This window comes from Alligator mississippiensis, chromosome 8 (genome assembly GCF_030867095.1).
Source record: "Alligator mississippiensis isolate rAllMis1 chromosome 8, rAllMis1, whole genome shotgun sequence".
Classification (NCBI taxonomy): Eukaryota; Metazoa; Chordata; order Crocodylia; family Alligatoridae; genus Alligator; species Alligator mississippiensis.
This window is the reverse complement of record NC_081831.1, coordinates 21,652,466-21,677,134: the sequence shown is the minus strand read 5'-3', so window position 1 is coordinate 21,677,134 and position 24,669 is coordinate 21,652,466. Positions and strand designations below refer to the sequence as shown.

Below are 24,669 nucleotides of genomic sequence, written 5' to 3'. Positions count from 1 at the left end.
CTTGTCTGGGATGATCTAGTTGGGGATGGTCCTACTTTGAGCAGGGGGTTGGACTAGAAAATCTCCTGAGGTCCTTTCCAACCCTAATTTTCTATGATTCTATAAACATACAAGCCCTAGGTCAGGGGTAGGCAACTCCCAACATGGGTGCCAGAGCATGGCATGCAAAAACATTTTGCTTGGCACGTGCACCTCAGGGTGGGCAGTGGGGAAGAGGCCAGGGCTGTGCTGCCACAACAAGGATTGGGTCCCTCTCAGTTTCCCTGCCATCTGTCTCTGGCACACCAACATCTTACAAGTCGAGATTGTGGGTGTTTTTGGCTCTCTGCCCAAAAACATTGCTGACCCTTGCCCTAAGTAAAGATATTTGTGCAGAATATTTATGAATTTTAAATTAAAAAAAATATTTTTAACTTTTATATTGATAAAGAAAAGGGTTCAAATAGAAGAAGATAACCTTTATGATTTATTGAATATTTTACCTATAGAAGAGGGTTTGAAAAATTATATCACTTAAACCCTGGTTAAAAGACATCTGCTGTAGGAAGGATCTTTCATTTTCAATCTTTTTTTCAAGTAATGCACTGAGTAATACTCAGTGTGAGTGACTTTTTAACTATTTTGTTATAGGGTCCAGCTTAGACATAAGAAATTATGAATGTCCATCATCTTCAATGTCTGCAGCTATAGAATCATTTGCTGGTACCACCAGCAGTACTGTAACTAAATATACCTCAGACAATGAATTGCCTGCATCCGGAAAAAAAACTTTCTTCATTATCAAGTAAAACTATGGATGAATCAGGGTGAGCAAAGTTCAGCAAGACAATGTAGATGAAAAGATTGCTCAGTTCACTTATGCAACAAATTCTCCTTTTCATCTTGTTCAGAACAAACATTTCACTGACATGGTTTAGTCATTATGACCAGCTTACACTCCACCCAGTGGAACAGATATTGCTGGAAGGCTTCTGGATACAGCATATGAGATGGAAATTGAACAGTGCAAAAACCATTGAAGGGAAAAGTGTTGAGTCTTGATGGATGGAGCAATGTACCAATGATCCAGTAATATGTGGTTGTGAGACAACAGAAGACAGGGTTGTTTATCTCACAGGAACAAATTTAATACATCAGGAAATGACTGATGGACTGTACAATATTTAAAAGTAGTAGCCGTAAAAGCTATAACAAACAGTGAGCAAAAATTCAAATGCCCTCTACGGCATTGTCACAGATAATGCTGCAAATGTAGCAATGAGAAAAAAATGAGAAGATGATGAAGCAAATCTGAAACTTATATGGGTGCAGTGCTCATTTGATACATCTTTTTAGCCAAAAATGTAAGTACCCCCCAAAATGAAGGAAAACGTTATTGAAATTGCAAAATACTTCCATAGCAACCAGTTTGCTTCAGCTTCATTGAAGAGAGCTGGGGGAATTCAAGCTAATTCTCCCCCAGATGTACAATGGAAATCGCTGGTTGATTTTTCTGAGCTGTTAATTAAGAACTGGCCTATTCTGATAACCCATCTGTGAAGAAAAATATGACAAAATTGATGGACGTATCATAGCTAGAGTAGTCAACATTAAACTAAAGAGAAATGTGGAAGATATACCGAATACACTAAGACTTATTTCCATAGTCTTGGACAAACTACAGACAGATTGCTGCTGTATTGCAGATGCTGTTGCAATTTGGAAAGAACTCCAGGAAACATTAAAGCTAGAAACACCCAATAGCAAAGTTCATTTGCAGGCAGTGTAGAAGTGGATGGATGAAACACATACTTCACCTCATTTTCTTGTTAGTGTTCTTGACATGAAGTATCAGGGTAGATGTCTAACTGTGGAAGAAGAAAATGCTACTGTGACATGGGTATCTATTAATCACCCATTAGTTATGTCAACCATAATACGTTTCAGGGCTTGGGAATGTACCATTTAAGCAGTAGATATTTGCTAAGGATGTTTTTAAGCAGTGGTTGGGATGAAGTGGGGCTGGGCTGGTCCCCATCAGGCTCCATGCACCAGGATTGTGTCATGGGGCCCAGCACCTCTCCCTTCCTAGTACAAGCACTGGGAGCAGGCTTAGGGGCCTGGAATTGCTCCTTCTCTGCATCCTCACACTGGGATTGGGTCCAGAGGGCCCGATGCCACCCCTTCCCAGCTTCTCCCCCCCTCCCCCCGTGTGGTGGTTTTGGACCCTGTGACAGGACTTGAACAGAAGGGTTCTCTACCTCACGATAGCCAGTCCTGTTACTCTTGCTCTTGTAAACCTCCTGGTCCTGATTTTCCTGCCATGCCTTATAAAAATCATCTGGGAAGTGTCCTGACTCTATATTAGGTGAAAGGAATTTGATGACCACATCCTGCTGGACTTGTGGGACCTCTCATGCTCACTGGTTTATCCTGCCCTGCTCATAATTTGTACAGTTTAATTCAAGAGCCTGGCCATGTTTGGGCTTTTGGTCTCTCTGGGCTTGGGGTCCTTGTGCCCCCAGTCCCTTCTCCCAGTCTACAAATTCCATCTTTGCTTCTGCCTCTCTGGGGTCTAGATCCCCAAATCCTGGGCCTAGCAAACCCACAGCCTCACCTTTAGACCACAGCAGCAACTTTGAGGCCCCTGATGTCAAGTTGAGGTTCCAACCTTGGCGCTTTTATGCCTACATCTCCTGGTGTATTCCTGTGATGAGAATATTTCTCTCAGGATGTTGAGCGCCCTGTTATGCCACCTCCTCATCTCCCCTTCTGACCTCTTCTGGTTCACCAGGTGTCTGTTGAACTGAAATTTCAATTTAGGCTCATCTCCACCATGAGGTAAATTAACACAGTCCATAATGTAAGGTGTTGCCCTTTGGGCTTGCTACTTGAACCAAAACATACCAACTGGGGCTTATTCCCTGCTTTGCATCTACTTACTTCATTTGTGGTGGCCATCCTTCCATCTGGCAAGGGCAAATCATCATCTTTTGCAGCCTGGGCTTGATGTCCTGTCTTTCCCATGGGGTAGGCTTTTATACTCATTTGCCCCTCTCCTTTTCCAGCCATATGGCTCATTTTGCTTCACCTAGTGGAGGAGTCACCACCTCTTCAGTCTCTGTGCCAGTGATGAACTTGCTACTTGGCTCCCTCTGCCTCCCCTTAAACTTCCTTTCTTGCCTCTGGCTCCTACTGGTCCAAAAGGTTGAAGTATTTATGGGGGCCATGCCGACTTCCTAGGCATTTTTTCCATTCTTTGGGCAGTAGATGACCTCTTAGGTCCATTCCCACTCTAATTTTCTATGATTCTGTGATTGAGCTGCTAAGTGGCTGTGGTTAGATCATTGCAATCTGCTATCATAGTTAAATTAAGGAAAATGTGAATTTAGCAGACATGCAGGTCTGAATCTACAGGTTGTTCAAAAGCATTGGCAACATTGTAGAGTGCCTGTTAGTTTCAGGCTGTGGACGGATGTGAGTTTGTAGTGCTACAAGGCTGCAGCAGTCTAAATTGCAACAAATATGTAGCAGGCAGGGAGCAGACAGACATGCAGAGCGATCTCTCCAGCTGAAAAGCTACAGAGTTGCTGCGAAGGCATTCAGCAGCATGCTGTCCCGTCAGGGACAGTAGGGAGTTGCTTGTCCTGATTCCACCTCCTGACCAGACTGTCATTAAGAGTGCTGTTGCCCCTGGTGGGCTGTGGAAGAGCAACGTGCTGTCTTTGTGTGCACTGGGCAACCAGCCAGTGCTGATTAACTATCCACCGTACTCTCCCTTCCTTCCTACTTGAAGGGGGGTGAGTGAGAGCAGGACGCTGGGGGATGCTGGGGGACTGAGACTCCTCTGTAACACTACATGTGATTGTTCAAACCTTACATGTGGTCCTAGAAAACGTTGCTGCAGAGAGATCTGTTTCATCCAGAGACAATTTTGTAGTGCTTCTGCCTCTTTTATGGCACTGCAGAGGGCAAGCACGCCTGTCTGTAGTACTACAGAAGTCAAGCAAAGGCTTATATAGTGCTACAAAAAATATAACACCTGTCCACTACCTCAGTTTCTCCATGGGAGGTAGAAATGCTTGTTAAGGTGAGAACCTGTAACTCTTTGTTTAAACCTGCACATAAGCAATACATATAAGAAGAAGTCAGATTATTACTAACTGAACCTTTTCTTTGTTGGCTCAACAAATCTGTATTAGACCTATTGGCTTTTTCAGAGATGCTCTTTTCCAGGGCTAAGTACAGACTTCCAAAAAGCCCAAGCCTGAATAGATTCAATCTTTGCAGGTTAGTCTAAGATGCATAGATTGAACTGATAAGCAGGTGAACAACCATTCACTTTTGATCCCAGAAGTGCAGTCACATGCCTGCAGTGGCCTGCAGCAGGGAGTGGGAGGGGTGCTGGAACACACCTCCCTGCTTGGCTGGAGCAGACTAGCCTGTCACCCTGTGAATGGCGGGTTTGCAGGGGAGGTGTGAAGTATTCTGGGATGCTGGGTGACTGTGAGTTAGCTTGAATCTGGAGGGGATCTGGAACAGAAGTTCAGTAAACTGATTTAATCTAAATCAGTTAAGTCTGGTACAACATTCTTCCAGGTTTATCTTCAACCAGGTTTGGCCATTTTGAAAGTGGTTTATGTGCAGTGAACTTCAGTTTTGTTACAGATTTGAACCAGTTCCTCGTCACTTATACTGGTTTATATGTAATTATTGACCGGCCATATTGGCTGATGCCGATCTGATTGCCAATATGCAGCCTGGCAGCTTGGAGAGCAGCATCTGGCTGGTAAGTCTAGGGGGAAGGGCCGTAGGAGAAGGAAGGGGCATGGGGGGGGGGGCACAGATCGAGGCCCCTGCGGTGAGGGAGGGAGTGGGGCAGTGGCAGTGGTAGGTGCTGCCCAGTCAGGGCAGGGCATGGGATGGAGCCAGTAGCTCTTCTGGGGGGTGGGGGAAGTGGCTTCTGCCTCTGTGCATCCCCAGAGGAGGCATGGGGGGCATGTGCCCCCTGGATCTGTGCGCGGGATGAGGGCAGGCTGCTGCTGCGCGCTTATGCTTGGGGGCTGTGCTGGGCTCTTCCCAGCAGCTGTGCTCAGGCCAGGCGGGGTGAGTAGTGGCAGCACGGGGAGGAGGTTATGGGGGTGGGGCTAGAGCTGCCACCTACTTTGCCCAACCCAAGTGCAGCTGCTGGGAAGAGCCCGGTGCAGCCCCCGAGTGCAAGCATGCAATGGCAGTCCACCCTTGCCCCATGCACAGCTCTGGGGGGCAATGCCCCCCATACTTCCGATGGGAGCTGCCCCCCCATGCTCCCCAGATGAGCCACCGGTTCCATCCCATGTCCTGCCCCACCTGGATAGTGCTTGCCCCAGCCCCAGCTCCACTCCCTGTCTCACCATGAGGGCCTTGATCTACGCCCCCTTCCCTGCCTCCTCCCTCTCCCATGCTCCTTCACCCCACAGGCTTATTGGTCAGACGCTGCTCTCCAAGCTACTGGGTTGCACTCCTGGCTGCATGCATACTGTGCGGATGCATGTGGCATTTATCGGTGATATTATCAGCCAAAAAAAGCTGATTGCCGATAACGTGAATTTTCCTTTTATCGGTGTCGACACAATATGGACCTCTACCAATTTCTGTGATCGTTCTCTTTGAAGGAGGTTTAGCTTATGACCTTTGGGAGCAGGCAGAGATGGATTCTTTGTTATGCTTCACTTTGTTTTAGAGTTTGAACCATGTCTGATGATGAAACAGCCTGAAGGGATGAATTATTAATTAGTAAGTGCCTGCTTCTTTAGAAGTTGTAGCTTGCTTTATTATAAAAGGCTTCTTGTATCAGCTTGAACCAAATTGATTTCAGATATGTGATATTGGGTCTTGTAACCCTACATTGGCTAAGGCTGTGGGTGACGTGTGTCAGATGTCAGACTTGACAGTTTTATTGTATGTCATAGAATACCTTTTCCTTCACTTGTGCCTCTGACTCTAATGAGGTGCAGCAGGCAGACTGAGACACCGGATTTACTGGTGTTTCATTTGGATTGCTTAAAGACTTTGAAACAGCTTGCCATGATCTTGCTACTGGCTGAAACTAAGTGGATTCTGCTTAATATCTTGTCCAAAGTTGAAGTGCAGGTATGTTTGATGTATGTTTTTTTTAGTAGTGACAGAGGGAGGATCATTAGACTGATATAGCTGTTTTGTGAGCTTTGTGTTGGTTTCTTTTTGCCAGTACCCGTGTGCTCCTGATGCTTAAGAGGCAATAAGGCGTTTTTTGTGGTTCACTAGAGACCATTTAGTATAAAAACAGTATTTGAATAAAGGAGATAAATGCACTTATCATGGGTATAGTGGCAGCGGGCAGCCTCCCAATCTGTGTATATAAATGTTTCCAGCTCGCATTTCAAAAAGAGAAAAGCTGTTACAAATTGACCAAAGAAATCTAATCTGTATCCCAAATATTTTAATCAGTTAAGAAAACAGTATTGATCTGTTTTGGCTCTTGGTAACTGTTCAGCTTCTGTTTTGTGCCTTGAGAATTATGGTGGGGATTTGAAAAGTGAGTAAGAATATCTTGGATTTAGCTATTGTACAAAGAGAACTCCTGCATATGGTCTCAGTTGCTACTACTAGTATAAGAGGTCCAAGTGGGATGGACCATGACTGCTTTGTGCTTTCTTGCTTTACTTTATCAGCATTTGGTGGAAGTATCAGATGATATAATCCTTAACAATCTAGATCTGGCTTAGAACTGGGTTTACCTTCACTTCTTGGTAAATAAGTGACTAGAATTAAAATACAGTGCAGTGGAAGCTCTCCAAATGGAACAGCATCTTTAAAAAAGAAGGGAAGACTCCTCAGTAACATCCTGAAGTCTCTGGCAGTTCTAACTTTTAGAAAGATCAGAAAGCCAGAGTAGATGATGAGGCTACTCTGAAAGCCAGAGTAGATCATGATAGGGTATTTGGTTATCTCATGAATCATAGAGAAGTAGGGTTGGAAGGGACCTCCTTAGGTTATCTAGTCCAGCCCCCTGCTTGAGGCATGATCTTCCCTATTGAAACCATTCTGTGCAAATCCACTCTCTAACATATTAGCAAAACTACACAGTCAGCCTTGACACAACTGCAAGACTTAATACCCTAACCTGTCACCGATAAAGCGGACTATGGTGACCAATGTCTGGAACTTGCAAGTTTGTTACCCCAAGGAGGCTTTGTCACAATAGGCACAGCCCTGTGTCCAGTAAGTCTGTATTTACTTGAATATAAGACGATGTTTTTCCCCCCCAAATGAGCATAGAGGGGAAAACCCCCTCATATTTACATACCAGAAGATCCCCTCCCCCCATTAAGTACATTGTTTGCCATTAAACTGGTGGTGGAAGCAGCATGTACTCAGCCATAGCAACCAACCGTGAAGGCAACAGAATGCAGCCTATGTTGACCATGCCCATAAAACACCCAGTTCACATTAAGCAAACACACTAATGGAAACCTACCACAAAGCTAGGTTAGTACAGCCCATCTGAATAAACCATAGTGTACATTGTGCTCAGTCCCCCTCAGTGCCAACTCTTCAAGTCATGGTGAGCCACTACATCAAATGCATTTTAACTTCCTCTTCACTCCCATATGCTTGAGAGATCCCAGGAAGGATGTTGCTCCCCCACCCACCTCCTACAGAGGAAGACAACCCCCCTCCCCAGTTCATACCAGTCTGACCATGTGGTAAAATTCCTTCTTGACCCCAAATATGGCAATCAGTCTGATCCTGACCAGAGGGGCAAGACTCTCTAGCCCGAAACCTCCAACTTCAAGTCCCAGTAGGGGCATTGAAGTCAAAATCCCCAGCCTTGGCTGCAGCCAAAACCCAGTGCCTCTGAGAGAGGTTGAAACTGTCCCCACTGATATATGTAGCAGCAGGGCAGGGAGAGAAATTCCCTTCCAACCCCATGCATCAACCAGCAAAGGCCAGAAGCATGAGAAATACCCATAGCAGAGCATAGGCATAGCCACTCATAGATCATCCGTGACCAGTAGCTGTCCACCCTGTTCTTGAAAACTTTCAGTGATGGAGAGTCCACAGCTTCCCCAGGCAGTCTACTCCACTGCTCACTGTTCTAACAGGGAAGACTTTTCCTGATATCTAATCTAAACTTTGCTGCAACTTAAAGCCATTGGTCAGTGTTCTACTCTCTGTAGCAAGAGAGCAGAGGTATTTTCCCTCTTCTTTATGGCAGCCCTTCAGGTATTTGAAGACTGCTAGGATGCCCCCTCTTAAGCACCTTTTCCACAAGCTGAACATGCCTAGCTCCTTCAGCCTCTACTCATATGACTTGTTTTCCAAGCCCTTTATTATCTTTGTTGCCTGTCTATGGACTCTCTCTAACTTTTCCATGTCCTTTTAAAAATGTGAAGCCCAAAACTGCACACAGTTCCCTAGATGAGGCCTAACCAGTATTTAGTAGAGAAGCACTATCACCTCCCAAGCCTTGCACCTAGAACCAAAGATGTCAACTGTGAGGATTGACTAATGCTCCTTGCTGCCCAGTATTTTAGGTCAGGCCTGTCCCCAACAGGCAGCCTGCAGGTTGCATGTAGCCTGTGGGCCCTGGCAGCCACCTCTCCCACTACTGTGGTGGGGGAAGGGCCAGGAGTCCATGCACTGCTACCTGTGTGGCCCGGCCCACACAATTGAGGATGGGGAAGCTGTACATTGCTGCAGCCCACATGGCAGAGGGAAGGTGGGGGCTGCACTGGCATCGCAGCCCACATGGCAGGGGGTGGGTGGGCTCTGCACTGTTGCCACAACCTGCCTGGTGGAGGGGGGCCACAGGTAGCTGGCCCCGTCTGTGCAGTGTGTAAATGTTTAAAATGCAAAACAGAAAGTAAATAATCTATAACCAAAACCCAAGAGTATCTTTCTGTGATGTACCTTGAGAACGTAAGTGACATTCAGGTCTCATACCAGGAATGTTGAGTGAAAAGTTGCATCATGTGGCATGTGGTATAAAATTTTAAAAATAACCCCAGGATATTTGAGACTGATATAACCAGTTGTAAATGTTTCATGTGATTTGCACATTCAGTATCTTAAAAGCTGTTTATTTTCTTATGGGGGGACTTACAAAGAAGTATATCCATGTGGTTGTAGGTTCCAGATAGATATAGGTAGATAGTAGACACTGTAGAATTTGGATACCCTGGGAAGATGAGGGAACCAAATATAAACAACTGTGTGCAATCATTGAGGTATTACTCCAGCTGAATGACGAAGTAAAGCCTTTTGAAATAAAAGCCTCAGCAAACAGCTGTGCAGCTTATTTGGCAACCCACTGCAAACAATCTAGTTGCAAACCACCTGGTATGAATAATAAGTCCTACTATATCTTATTGAGCCTCTAAGTAACAAGATCAAGAAGCATCAAAACAAGGCAATTTTTGATAGTGTTCAGAATTGGAAAGTGGTTGTGTGCAAATTATATCTTTTAACGATTTCAAAGCCTTTTAAGCAACTCTTAAAAATTCAAGGCTTTTAAAGACTTCCTAATGATTCTTTCTGCAACCTTTCGGATGCTGAGAAGTTATTGAGACTGGTGGACCAACAACAACCTCTGATTTTATGTTTGTTTAGGGCAGGGGTGTCCAACCTTTTTTGAATGTGGGGCTGGATCACAAACTTTTTTTCACCCAGTGGGCTAGTGAGCCATATTCAAAGACCTCACAGGAAGTGACATCACACCAGGGAGTGATATCATGTGACCTTTGACACCAATGAAGTTGCAGGAAGTGACAATGAAATGGGTCTGCTCTGCATGGGAACTTACCCTGTGCTTCCGTCCGCCCCAGCTGGCCCCAAGGTGCCCCCAGCTCTGCGTGGAAACTTACCTCGTGCCTCTGTCCACCACGCATGCAGGCAGGGCACAGGCCATGGTGTAGCTCCCCAGGCCATGTGCCAGGGGCAAGGGGCAGAGCCCATCCCCAGCTCCTCCAATCAGGTGCGGCCGGGGCAGCTGCGACAGGACTTGGCTCACTGAGCTGGGCCCCGCGGGGTAAGCAGCTCCCCTGCCCGCCTCGCCGCTGCCCCGCCGCCGCCACTACGGCTTTGCTGGCTCTGCTGCCACTGCCGCGGCTCTGCTGGCACTGCCGCACTCTGCGGTGGTCCCGCTGCCGCTGCTGCGGCTCCACACTACCACGGCTCTGCGCTCCACTGCTGCTGCGGTGGCCCCGCACTCTGCTGCCACTGCTGCCGCGGGCCAGATAAAATGGCTTGGCAGGCCGCATGGCGGCCCGTGGGCTGTATGTTGGACAAGCCTGGTTTAGGGTCTCATTTGATCATCAGAGATCAGAGAGCATCGGAGATGAATATGGTCAGATAACATTAGTATTCAATGAGGCTATCTCACTAGGAACTTGGACAGACCACATATCCAGGCTGTTATATCTGATCAAGTAATTCTTAGTATGACTATAATCATAAGACACTACCAATTCAACTGTAGGACCTGGCAAGTGTTCTCTGACTTGTTTTTTAAGAGATTACTCTTAGTTTTTGTGAATGGATCTCAGCGGTAGTGTTGAGGAGGAAGAGTTGTGGCTCAGGGGCTCTTGGGTTTCCAGTCGTTGTTGGCAATCCCTTGATTCAAGGATTATCTCTACCACAGTTCAGTGTTGGGTCCTTGAAGTGACTTAAGAGTCCAATCTTTGAGCCACAGATCTGTCCGCAGAAGTTGCAGATCTTACTGCAGGGGAGGGTAGGCTGTAGTTCAGGATTTCTCTCCTTATTCCTTTCTCTACTCTCTTCTCTGCTTTGAAGGCAAGATGCTTTACCTCAAAACAGGCAGCTACTTGGTTGAGGTTGCAGCGCAATTGGAGTTGGTCAACAGCCAGCTTCTCCCACATCTTGATGTCAGCATCCATTTTGTTGAGGTATGCCTTCAGTGTGTCCTCATAGCATTTCCTTTGGCCACTGCAATATCTCAGACCATTACAAACCTTGGAGTAAAGCACTTGTTTTGGGAGCTGAGAGTCAACCAAATACACACAATGTCTGGTCCAGCAAAGTTGGTGCTTGAGGATCACTGACTCAGTGCTGGTAACATTGGCTTCAGCAAGGATGCTGGCATTCATGTAGTGATCTTCCCATTTGAGGTGGAAGACTTTCTGGAGGCTTTGTTGGTGATGCATCTACATGCTCTTGAGACTTTTCTTGGACCTGGCAAGTGACAAAGATCATGTCAGTTGCCCCATGGGGTGGTCTGAAACCACACTGAGATTCTTGCAGGACTTCCTCAGCAAGAGGGAGATGATGATTTAGGAGAATGCAGGTGAGGATTTTCCCTGCTGTGGAAAGGAGGGCAATATCACAATAGTTCCCACACAGACTTATCTCCTTTCTTGAAGATAGTCACTATATTGGCATTCCTCAGGTCCCCAGGAATCTCTCCTTTGTTCCAAATTCAAATAATAAATTCATGAAGTCTTAGTACCAGTTCCTCACTGCCAGCCTTATAGATTTCAGCAGTTTTGCAATCAGGTCCAATAGCCTTGTTCTTGGTTTTGTTGATGGCATGCCAGACTCCTAGGATTGGAGGGTTGGCAAGGGATCCCCCCCTTTCAGAGTGTGAGGGGATTGATTTGACGGTGGCATCCACCTCAATCGAAACATGGTTTAGGAATGCTTCAAAGTTCTCTTTCCATCTATCTTGGATAGATTCACTGTCTTTGAGGAGTGTTGAGCCCATCCTACGATCTCAGGAAAGTAGGACCTTGGGAAATTGGGTTGTAGATGGCTTTCATTGCCTGGAAAAAACTATGCATGTCATGTTTGTCAGCATAGAGCTTGATCTCCTTGGTTTTATCTTGCCACCGATTTTTGATTTCCCAGATCCTCCTTGACCTTCAGCTTTGAGGAGGAACTGATATGTCTCCTTCTTCTGTGGAGGTGAGGTATCTCGCCAAGCATGAGCCCTTCTCTTCCAGTCGAGGAGGACTTGGATCTCAGTGTCATTCTCATTGAACCAGTCTTGGTGTTGATAGCCAGTAGATTCAACACAGCCCATATGAACAGCAGTTTTATACCCCTTCCAGAGCTCCTCAGTGTTGCTTTTATTGGTGAACAGGGGAGAGAGCTTTTTATGGAGAGGCTGCTGGAGATTCCTATGGACCTTCAGGTTTTGAAGAGAATTGGTGTTGAGAGATCCTTCTCTGTTAAACATTTCTGGAATTATGGAGGAGGTTTTGAGGCTCTGTGGGCTATACTAACTGCTCACAACTAATTTCTGTATTTTGATGGACCTTGGTACAATTGTTGCCTGGATCTCCCATTAGATGTAAGTGATTAGATATCAGTCAGAAAAAAACCCTGGTCATACTGGGTGATGGAAAGAAAAGTATTTGCCTGTTGGTATTTTGTCTTCCCTCCACTGATGGAAGTTGTATGGGTATAACAAAGTAGCTCACAGTACTTGTATCTCCTTCTGATTGCTAGGTAGCAGCAATGACCAGAAATACCTCATTTGTCTTTACTGCTTTGTCACATACATACCTCCCCATGCTTAACTAGGTTTTCATCACCCATTGGGTGGATAACAGGCACGTAGGACTGATTGAAGGTTCTGGGTCATCTTCCAGCTAGTTCAGAACAAGTCAGCTGCCCATTTTGTTTGTGAGATGGTGATTGAGAGTATATTAGGCCCTTGCTTCCTTTTTTACAGTGCCAGTGAGGACATTTCTGGGTGAAACTAAAGTCTTTCCCCCCTTTTGTTTCATCCTTAAATAGGCTCATAACCTGCCTAATCCTCAGCTAAATGCAGTATTTAGATGAAGCATGCTCTATTCCCTGACTTGGAGGAAACATTTTTGTAGCTCCAGAGGTCCAACATTTTTCTTCTGAGTCTTTCCATGCAAGGGTATTGGAGGGGATTTGTGCCAATTCATCTTCTCATTATAGATTCATAGGTGTTAGGGTTGGAAGGGACCTCAGTAGGTCGTTGAGTCCGACCCCCTGCCCTGGGCAGGAAAGAGCACTGGGGTCAGACAACCCCAGCTAGGTGCTTGTCCAGTCTCCTCTGTAACAAGCTTATCCCTGCTGTTGCGGGTACCAAGGAGGTAAGGTGGCTTGGTCTGTCTATCCCTGCTTATATCTCATTAGGGCTAGGTACAGACAGTCAAAAAGCCTGAGGCTGTCTTTGCAGGTTAGTTTAAGCTGCACAGATTAAATTGAAACAGAAGTGAACAGATATTTACCATTGATTCAGGAAAGGCAGCCACATGCCTGCAATGGCTCAGGCCAGAAACAGGGGGGTGGGGGGCAGGCACTAGAGCATGGCTCTCTGGCTGTGTGTTCTTTCTCTTCTGCTGCCCCCAAGGTCTCTGGGGTTTGCAGTCCAGAATTACAGCAGCAGAACTTTGCAGGGTTGTTCATCACATCCTCTTCCTGCTTCCAGGTGCCTCTGGGATTTGTAGTCCACAGTTACAGCCACCAATAACTTGGAGCAGGGGAAGAGGTGTTTAATCCTCCTCCCCTGGCCCCTGGCTTTGACTGGGTGGCAGCCCCCCCGCCCCCATAGACTGGGCTGCATCCCCAGCCAGGCTTGCCCCCCTACCCCTTTGTCAGCCAACCCTTACTGCTCCAGTTAGGGAGCAGAGGGGTGGAGCCAACCTTGCTCTCTGGATCAGACAGTCCAGCCCAGCCCAGGGCTGCAAAGCATGCTGGGATGCTGGGGGACACTGATTTAACTTGCACCAGGAAGGGGTCTGGGACAGAAGTTTCATAAACCAGTTTGACCCAAGTCAGTTAAGTCTGATACTACATACAATCAGGTTTATCTTAAACCAGTTTCAGCCATTTTGAAACTGGTTTATGTTCACTGAGCTTCTGTTCGGTTACAGGTTTAAACCAGTTTCTGATCGCTTGAACCAGTTTGTGTAACTTCTGTCCCTAGCCTAGGTCAGCGGTTCTCAACCTTTTGCATCTTGCATCCCACCTACGTAAGGTCAAAAAATCCTGGTCCCACCGGTCGGTGGGGGGAGGAGAGGGGTACACCAGGATTTTTTGACCTTACATAGGTGGGACGTAAGGTGCGGCAGGTTATATTAAGGGGCAAACTGCTTATATTAAAAATTACTAGACCTTTTTATAAAGGAAAGACATCCTTTCTCCCATGTTCCTCTGGATCTCTACAGTCAGCAGAGATGCCTCAGGTGTTTGTTTCCCAAGGTGTAGCTCGCTTGCGCAGATGGAAGGCTCTGAATGGATGTACATCTGAGATGCATCTTAGCTGCCTGTAGAAAATGATGTAAGCCCTTCTCTGAAGGCAAACTGGAATGTCCTGACATATAGCCTTCTCCTTGTTTATCTTTTAATATTGCAGCTTCAAAGTAGTTAGTGTCTAAACCTGTGCATCCTGTATTTTGGGGGAAATGTTTGTTCTTAATCTAAATCGTATTAAATGTGCTAGTGATGGACTCCCTAGAGGGACAGGGCATGACTTGTTTGTCATGTATTGTGTTCTGATAACAAATGTTTCACTGATATAGGCAGATTTTGAGCAGAAGGGGACTGAATACTTCAGCTGCGTTCACACGATCATCTTGAATTTGAATCAAGGGGACTACAGGCCTGTAAGTGAGGAGCCGTTACATAGGAGCTTTATGCTTTGTTCATTTACTGTAAAAAATTATGTTGATAAAAGCTGTAGCAGTTACAAATAATAGTCCTAAGCAATTTTCTTAAAGATTAAGCAAGTGGAAATAGTCCTTTTCACTGATTTTCATGGACTAGAAAATAGCCGTGAAAGTTTAGCTGTGAAATTCTCAGCAATTTTTTCTGTTGAGAACTCCCATGCTGCTGCTGTCTAGTAATAATAATGCTGGAGCTGATTTGCTTTACACAGAGACTGTTTACACTGCTGATGCACAGCCAAGGGCAACTAGCACAATTCCCTCTTCAAAGAAAAAATAGTCAATCGGATTTGTCCCATGAAAATTAACCCATAAAAATATGGTGCTATTGTTAAATGTGAATGAATGTGTGCTGATAGGGATTATAATGGATCTATGTGTAAATTTACCCTGTCAGTACAGTGAAATGTGGATGAAAAAAACACTGTTCAGGTTGTCAGTTCTTTGGGTAAGGGATTATTGTTTGGTTTATAACTATGACTGTCTTTTAATCTATTATCCCAATCTATGACTGGGGCTGTCAGGAATGATCATAATATACATTAATAATAATAATACACATTCTGTAATCATAAAAGGGGCATTTTACAGAGGTGCATTTAAGGAGTGGGATGAGAGTAATCCGAGGTGCTCTTAACACCCTCTGAATGAGTTCAGCTTCCTGCTCTGAAAAGAGAATGTGCTGATTTGTCCTGGCTTTATTTATAAAACATCACCCTGTACGACTCGTCAGATTTTTCTTTATTGATTTCAGCAGAGTTGTTTTGTGCCTCAGAGCTCCTCAAAAAAGGAATTGTCCTTGGCTGCTGAGGCAGTGGGGAAGGAGAAGTAGGCAGGTGGATCATTGAGTTTTTGACAAGTGCCAAACCAGCACTATATCTGTGATACATACGTGACATTTTCCTCATCTGGACTGAGCACCTGGACTCTTACCCAAAACCTTGTTTAAGACTCTCCCAGTCATGCTGTTGGCCGCATAAAAGATATCACCCACAAAAATTTTTCCTCGCATATTTCCTGGACCATCACAGCTACAACCTGACTTCAACACCACTTTTAAATACTGTTCTGTGCTGGTCTACTTAATCATATGGCAACTCTAGATTTTTCTGCCCACTTCTCATTCACTTGAGAGGACTGAGGGAATGAAAATGTTTTGGTCACTTCCTTCTGTATAGGCAAAATTTTAGTTCAAAGCAAAACCTGAATAGGGCTTGAATTCCCTCCTTGTATAGCATAGCTGGATGACTAAGCTCAAAGTGTCTGCCTCTTGTTACCCTAATGGGAATTTTAACTTGCATTAATGAGTGTGTTGCTAACATTAAAAAATACCTCTTTTTAACATGTATTTTAAATGGATGAAAATTTAAATTGTGAGGACTGCTAATTTTAAGAGTAATCCTCACAAGAGTAGACGGTGGCCACGTCTACATGAGAGACTGACTGTGCAGTTATTTAGTACTTGTATAAACAAGTACTAAATGACCAAGGAATGGCTTCTTCATGATGCTGACTGTGCAGTAGCTCATGACTTGCACAGTGGTGTCACATCACACTCTCTGCCACACGGGCTACTGCGCAGTCAGTGTCTCGTGTAGATGCGGCCGCCCTTGTTGAAATAAATCCTAAGCAAGTGTGTGATGCTACTAATACTTTAGAGTTGGGTCCAAATTAAAGGTGGATTTTTTTTTTGGTTTCTGTATATTTGGATCACAAACTGCTATACCCCTCTCTTGCGAACTGGAATAGCAGGTATGTTGCTTTCTTTTGCAGGTGCAGTCATCCTCTCTATTGTTAGTGTTACTTTCATGAAAGCTGAATTAACATACATTTCTCAGAAGGCAGAAACTCAGGGAAAGCCACAATAATGAACCCCAGAATTTAGCAACAATCCCAGAGTACCATCCTATTTGTCTCTTTGTGTTTGCATTTTGCAGGTTTGAATTGATCATGGACAGTGAAGAAATCCCAACTTTTTCAAGTCCAAAGGAGGAAACTGCTTACTGGAAAGAGCTTTCTTTTAAGTACAAACAAAGGTATTGTTTTGCTTTAACAACAATTCTTACTACTGGGTTACATGAACAGAACACAGCTGAGACTCTCTCCAAGGGATATACTTTGATGCCTCAGATATCAACATGAATTTCTGCATTTTCAACTTTGAAATGGGTAGATCAGTGAATGAAAATCCAGCTGCTCGGACCTGACTATCTCATGCCTGGCATTACCACCCTGTGAACCCTAAGCTGTTGTTTGTAGCCTGTTTCAGTAGGAACTTCTGTTTTTTTTTTTTTTTTATCATCTCTGTATTGTCTAAGTGTTGCCTCAGATAACAATAGGACATTTTATCATTGGAATGCTGCCACTCTCCTATGCTTTTATTTTACCAATTTTTTTGCTCCTTGAAGTAGTTACTGGTATGAAGCTTAACTTTGGAGCCTCCCTTTCTCTCCTTTAAGAATTCTAGGGTTTTTTTTTTATTAGACTCCAGCTTGCCTGAATTGTTTTGGAGACTCCTACTGATCCAATTCTATGGATTTCTTTTAATGACTGTTGAAGCTAATAGAAATTCTGAGGAATTCTGTTTGCTTTTCAATGGATCATTTTCCTCCTGTTCTGTGTTTCTCTTGTGTATGCTGGGGATACAGCAAGCAAAACGTTCTCCAGTCATGAGAGGCACATCAGAGTCTAGAAGACATTTTGCTGTCTATGTACAGAACCGGCATATTTCAGAGGGAGAATCTGAAAGGACCTGACATCTCCTGAGCCATTCTTTGGTGTCAGAAAATTGGCACCTTGTGGAGTCAGTGAAAGCTTTGCTTTCTATTCCTTTCGTACTTTAATTTCCTGTGTAGTTTTTACCGCTTGCTAAGAGCTGAGCTCTTAAATTCAGGGCAGATGCGGACTTAGTACACAGAGTATGCTGAGTGGCTACTTTTAGCAATTTAATACCCTGCAGTGGTATAAGGTAAGTATGTGCTGGCTTCCTGCCTAAGTGCTTAATAATCTCAATGTTTCAGAGAAAAAAAATTGAGGTTTGACTGTAAATTTGAAATGTTCCAGTGAGGTAGATGTATACTTATGTACTGCTAAACTGCTTGTAGGGTCTATTTTTCAGTGAACACCAGATTAAATTCAACTTTGTACTTACTCAGTGACTAATGGCAGGACTGTGAAACTGTTTAATAAATACTAGCTGTGAGATGTGTTGAGGAATACAGGGAGTGTTGGACTCTAAGGTAGTGGTTCTCAGCCTTTTTAGATTGAAGATACCCCTCAGAAAATGCTAGTTTTTACTTTTCACTCATGTTTTGACTACAGAAAAATAAGAGCAAAACTCCTGTTGCAAAGAACTCAAAAAAGACCACAGTGGGCTAGAATGTTTTAAACACTATGGATTTCTGTTTGAAATCTCTGGGTTTATCTTGTGAAGGATCTCAAGGCACCCCAGGATGCCATGGTACTCTGATTGGGAATCACTGCTTTAAGGCACCCTTTTAATAAACTTAGTTCATGGAATTGGATTTAATACAGTTGCTTGTTTAATGCATAATAATGATGTTTCAATTGCCAATCTTAAAATAACTCCTACCTTTCAAAATTTTTCTTCCTTTTTAAATGGTCACTGTTTAAATGAGTCTGGCCACATGGAGAAATGTTTGTTTGGGCCTGCTATCTCTAGAGAATAACAAATAGTTTTGTTCTTCCTTGATGAATTAGATCCATGACTGATATAAATCCTCTCCTTACAGTTTCCAGGAGGCACGGGAAGAGCTGGCTGAATTCCAGGAGGGAAGCAGAGAATTGGAAGCAGAATTGGAGGCCCAGCTAGTGCAGGCTGAACAGAGGAATAGAGACTTGCAGGCAGATAACCAAAGACTGAAATACGAAGTAGAAACATTAAAGGTATGGAATTACTTGTTCTTGTGGACATGCTTTAGATGCTCATGTATAGCCCTGTGTTAGATTGTCTTGTCTGCACAAGTATTGGTAATTTTTTCCACATCTGGAGAGTAGATAGAGTAATCAATTTGAAATCCAGTCTTACATATAGCATTTATTTTCATTCAAGGCCAGGTACTTAGGAGCTACTTGATAGGTTGAAGAAATTCCTGGAGGAATTTGCTCTGTTTCTTGGTCAGTTCATAAGAGGTAGAGTATTCAGGATTCCTTGATTCTGAGTTCGGTGTTTAGTTTCTCTTGCATAAGGATTCTCTGAGACCTGCAGCGGCTGGCTTTGTAAGGCCTTTTTAAAATCGGGGTAAAAAAAAGCGTGCGGGTAAAAACAAACCCCTGAACTAGAGTAACATTATCCTATTCAGTGAAGAATGAAAGAATCAGGGTAAAACTTAACCAGTGGACATTGCACAGCATAGGTTTCATCTGTCCACAACCATGTTGGGTAGTGGTTGCTAAAACAGATTGTTGGCCTGATCCTTACCACCTAGTGGCCTGGCTTCTTGTGTGAGGTACCGTGGGACAGTTGCGCATCTGTCCATTTCTGATCCTAGTGCAGTTTACATCAGTTTTTGAAAACGGTATACAGGTTTCCCTTGATTTATGCGGGTTCTATATATGCAAATTTCCTATTATGCTATGGCCCTTTTTATACCCCAAATTCATTATATGCAAGGTAAATTCACTCTTATGCGATTGGCTTCGGGGCTTCTCTTGCATGCTCACCCCAGCCCCTGGGCTGCGCCGTGCCATGGTGCAGGCAGGTGGTGTCGGCTGCTCCCAGGGCCACTGCAGCGGGGGCTGGGGTGAGTGGGGAGAAGCAGAGGCCCAGGGTGCAGCGAGGTAAGTCTATAGCGGAAGGGGCAGGGGAGGGGTGCGGCGCAGCCCATCGGCTGCTCCCAGGACAGCAGCAGGGAGCAAAGCAGAGGAAACTGTGAGTAGGTGTGGGGCATGGGATGGGGGGAGCATGGCTCTTGCTGCTACGCACATCCTGGGAGGGCTGTGGGCTGGGGGCTGCAGTGGGATCTTCCTGGGGATGCATGCCCCTGGATCTGCATGCGGGAGGAGAGAAGGCTGCCACTGCAGGCTGGGGCTGGCGGTGGCACTGGGCTCTTCCTGGCGCTTGGTGGTGGCCCTGGGAGGGCAGTTTGGGGGGGGAGGGGGGACTATGGCAGATTTTGGGGTGGTAGCAGCCCCCCTCCCATTGCTGTGGCCCGCCCTAAGCGCCGGGAAAAGTCTGGTGCCACCACTGGCCCCAGTCTGCAGGAGCAGCCTGCTCTCCTATAGCACTCAGATCTGGGGGCATGTGCCCCCTGGGAAGAGGCCGGTGCAGCCTCCCAGCCTGCAGCCCTCCCAGGGTGCGCATAGCAGCAAGAGCCGCCGCCGCGCCGCCACCGCCCCCCCCCCCCCCCCCCCCCCCCCCGTGCCTCACACCCACTCACAGTTTCCTCTGCTTTGCTCCCTGCTGTAGCCCCGGGAGTGGCCGAAGGGCTGTGCCACACGCCTCCCTCCCTCACTGCCTAGTCACTGCCTTACTCCTTCCTTCCCTTACCGCCATGGGAATGTATCCTTATTTCTCACGTTGTAAACTGGCTTCTCTTTATGCAAATTCAATTTATGCACAGTTTTCCAGAAACACATGTACTGCATAAATTGAGGGAAACCTGTAAATTGCACTGGAATATGAGTTAGTGGCCCCTAACAGACGTTAAAGTTGCAGTGGAATCTGATGTGGGATTCTGATAGTTGTGCTTCCTGCCATGCCACAGATGCATGGCAGGAAGCACGACTATGGGACTGAGCGTCAGGTCCCACTGCACCATATTGCTGGTCAGGGGGAGCACAATCCAGATCTCTTCCTCACTGGCAAATGGCAAGCTTGACTCCCTGCACTCGTGTGAATGGCAGTCTTGGTCAGGTGATTGGGCCTCACACTGCAAGGCATAATACCCAGAATGTATCAAGGTACCCTATAATGTGCCACAGATAAAATCAGGGAAGATGGGCAGTGCCAATGCCCTGTGACTCAGAGCGCTAGTTAGTTTATATGTTCAGAAGATCCTAGAAGGACCGTGACACACACAGCAGGAAGATGGGAAGCCTCTGGACCCTCTCTGACTTCTCCACATCCTTTTAAAAATGTGGAGCCTAAGCTGCACACAGTAGTCTACATGAGGCCTAACCAGTGCCGAATGGAAACTCCTTTGTCTTGCAACTCATGCTTCTATTGAAACATCCTAAAACTGCATTTGTTTTTTGTGCATCTACATCATACTGTAGGCTCATGTCGAGCCTGTGATCTACCAAGACTCCCAGGTCTCTTTCTGTGGTGCTGCCATCCAGCCAGGTGTCACCCATTTTGTATTTGTGTTTTTGATTCTTCTTCCCAACCTTGCACTTGTCAGCATTGAGCTTCATCCTGTTAGCTCCAGCCCAGATTTCCAGTGTGTCAGGATCCTTCTGAATTGTGGTCTCATCCTCCAGTGTGTTTGCAGTCCTTCTCAGTTACATGTCATTTACAAATTTGTTAAGTAATCTCTCTATTCTAGCATACAAATCCTTGTATGATTGAACAGCAGTGGGCCCAGGACAGACTTCCTGTGGGACTCCTGCCATTCTGACATGAATCCATTTATAAATACCCTTTGCTGTAGTTATTGAGCCAGTTGTCTATCCATCTTACAGCAGTTATGTCTAGCACACATTTCTTCAGTTACTTTGAGAGAGTCACGTAGGACCTTGTCAAAAGCCTTGCTGAAGTCCAGATACACCATATGTACAGAATTCCCTTCAGCCACCTAAGGAGTTAGTTTGTCAAAGGAGGAGATCAAATCTGTTTGACACTATTTATCATAGAAAAATCTCTGCTGGCTGCTTGTGATTGGCCTCTCCTCCTTCAGATGCTTCCAAATGCACTTTCTTAGCATATGCTTCTGTAACTTCCTGGGTATTGAGAAGAAGCTAATTGATCTGTAGTTTCTTTTTTGCCTTTTTAATAAAGGGGCACTGTGTTGGCCTTTTTTCCTATCCTCTGTTACCTGGCCCGTCTCCCATGACTTTATGAAGATTATTGCCAAGAGCTCCAACATCTCCTTTGCCAGTTCCTTCAGCACCCTGGGATGAAGTTTCTCAGGCCCTGCTGACTTGAATTCATTCAGACCCATCAAAAGCTCTCTAACTGTCTCTCTTGTTATCTTTTCCCTCAGCTTGTCCCCTTCCTTATCCAAATAATCCTTGTCTGTTGTCTGGTTGAAACTTACATTTTTTTGTGAAGACTGGCAAATTAGCTGTTGAGTAGCTCCACCTTCCTTGCATCTTTTGGCAAGAGTTCTCCCTGGCTAGTTAACAGTGGACCCATGGCTTTTTTTTTCTTTCTTTTCTGACCAGCATACTTACAGGGCTGCTTTTTATTGTCTTTATCCTCCCTCACTGGGTGCAGCTCATTCTTTATCTTTACCTTCCTGATTTTGTTCTTTGCAGGTTCTTGCTATTTTCTGGTATGCTTCCTTGGTGACCTACCCTTTTTTCCATTGCCTGTATGCTGTCTCAGGATCTGGAATTCTGTCATATCAAGACTCTTTCCTCCAAAGTTTCCCATCATCTTCACATCCTCTACCAGTCCTTCCCTATTGGTCAGGACAAGATCCAAGATAGATTTTGTATTCTCAACTTTCTGGAACAAGCTTAGTCAACAGTTAATTTTCCATAGTTTTTCAGGAAAAGGTCTTAAGTTACAAGGTAGTCTGATTTGTCCTATGTAGTTGGGAGGCTTAGTAACAACTACCAGTGTCTCTCATTTTTGCTAACAGGCCAGATTTTGAGCCAGTTCCAGTCACAGCCTGATGGTACAGTCAGACTCTCATCTGGCCATTTGTATTTAAAGGCCTAAAGGGACCTGTCATTGCCAGCTCTTCAGGACAGTTGATATGCTCCTTAAAGAATAGCCAGGCATTTGCTGACTGTATTTGTGCTTTTTGCAACATTGGCTTTTTCTATTTTATGGTGTCCAGTTCTAATGTCTAGGAAATATTCTTATTAATATTTATGTTCCTTCTTGCTACTGCTAGCAATCTCAAGTGAGATGATTGGCGCTAGTGAGTTACCTTATATCCTGTTTGACTACTGAGTTGACTCTAGAAAGGTGCATTTTAATGTTATTAATTTAGTTTCCCCTCTTATTTTCAGGAGAAACTTGAACACCAATATGCACAAAGTTACAAGCAAGTGTCATTATTGGAAGATGACCTGAGTCAAACACGAGCCATTAAAGACCAACTGCACAAATACGTAAGGGAACTGGAACAGGCCAATGATGACCTAGAGCGTGCAAAGAGGTGAATTCCTGGAAACCTGTTGTCTCACTTTGACTGTTGCTAAGTCTGACCACTTAGATACTATAAACAATAGTCGATCTTAGGTAGTCTTAAGGAGAGATGCTTGATGTCAGATGTCTGTTGCAGTTAACCTCAGTAAATTATTATGCGTATAATACAGCAATGAGTGTAAGAGGAGTCTAAAGTGATTCATATATTTACTGTAAAAACATAAGAAACAAAAGCAGTAATTTCCAGTTGACTTTTTGGTCTTCCAGAAGAAAAGGATGAAGCATAAAAATAACCCCTCAAACAAGCCCCGTCAGCATATCAAGTTTTACATTTAATAGCCAAGTGATTCTTACAGCATCCATGTGATCCTTCTAGAACAGTGTTTCTCAACCTTTTTCACTCAAAGCAGTCCTCCAGAACTTGTCAGAATTTAGCAGCACTGCATTGAATAATTAATATGAATATTATAATAGAAATATTAATTAATATGTTGTTATTATATTCATCCCTTCAGATTGCTGATAGGGAGTGCTCCCCTAGTTCTGCATGGCCCTGTGCACGTTTGCTACCAGCCCAGTCATGGACTCCATAAACCCCTGGTCACCGGTGGGGATTGGGAGCCACTGGGCCAAGTTCTGATTTTAGTTACCCCAGGGTGATAGCCCTTGAACTCCAGCCCTGATGCTGTAATGGACAGTCTGGGGACGTCCAGCCAGCAGGGATGAGGTGCTAGGCTGCACACACAGCACATGGAAAGTGCTGATGGGGTGGAAGGGACAGGGTATGTAAAAGGACACGTGAGGCTAGGGAGGGTGTAGGGGGGCCAGCCAAATGGGTGCTGTGGTATAGTCATTCCCACCACTGGGTGCAGGATGAAATTGCATCACACACCTTGGTTTTCAGGAGGAAATGAGAAGCGGCTGCAGCAGAAAGGTGCACTTGCCTGTATTATGTTATAAAGGTAGGTGTGCCACTTCTGCTGCAGCTCTTCCTGGTTTGGCTCCACTGTGCCTCTTGGAAACGGAGGTACATGATGCACTTTCATCCCATGGCAGTAACAGCTTGGAAACTGATGCTGCTGCCACCAGATAGAACTGTACCATGCACCTCAGCTTTTAGGAGGTGCATTGGAGCCAAACTTGGAAGAGATGCAGCAGAAGCAGTGTGCCTGCTTGCATCATGTAAAGCAGGCAGGCATGCCTTTCTGCTGCAGCTGCTTCTCAGTTCAGCTCTAACGTGGTTCCTGAAAACCAGGGTGCCTGGCAGATTCACCACATGCTAGCCGTGGCACAGCACCCCTGGTCGGTTCTTATAGGACCCTGGGAAGCTGCAGCACACTGGTTGAGCGCCCTTGCTCTAGGACAAAGCTTCTTTGAAGTACAAAGCAGCTACTTCACACAGTCTCATGTAAATAAAACAACCCCTATCATTCGCTTTTTTCCTTGTATGCTATGGTTGACTGCAGGGAATGAACATGTCCTGGATAAGAAGCACAGAAAACTACCGAAGTGCTCTAGATATGCCCTGTTTGAAAAGTAACAAACAGATCGTGCTTCTGTTTAAATGAAAAGGAATTTTGTCACTGACTTCTATGGCAGCAGAAACGAGCGTCTGGTAGAATAGCCTGACTCTACTTCATCAAAACACTTAACCTTATGGTTAATTTTTGAAACCTATGAACCATCCTTTTGAAATCAGTAGAACACCGTGCATGCTTAAAGATA

At 45.0% G+C, this 24,669-nt stretch overlaps 1 protein-coding gene across 4 annotated transcripts in view; it reads left to right on the top strand.

The window, feature by feature from the left end:
• The window catches only part of NDEL1 (nudE neurodevelopment protein 1 like 1), a 62,017-nt gene that overhangs the window by 7,339 nt on the left and 30,009 nt on the right, over positions 1–24,669 (top strand). For 3 of the 4 annotated variants that reach the window (XR_002089770.2, XM_019485709.2, XM_006277039.4), the window contains exons 2-5: positions 14,520–14,603; positions 16,601–16,699; positions 18,416–18,569; positions 22,806–22,954. Coding sequence is in view for 2 of the 4 variants with exons in the window: in XM_019485709.2 (XP_019341254.1) it covers positions 16,614–16,699; positions 18,416–18,569; positions 22,806–22,954 (389 nt within the window). In the remaining 2 variants the exon portion in view is untranslated. The remainder of the gene's footprint in view (positions 1–14,519; positions 14,604–16,600; positions 16,700–18,415; positions 18,570–22,805; positions 22,955–24,669) is intronic. The other variant, XR_002089771.2, reaches the window with a different exon arrangement.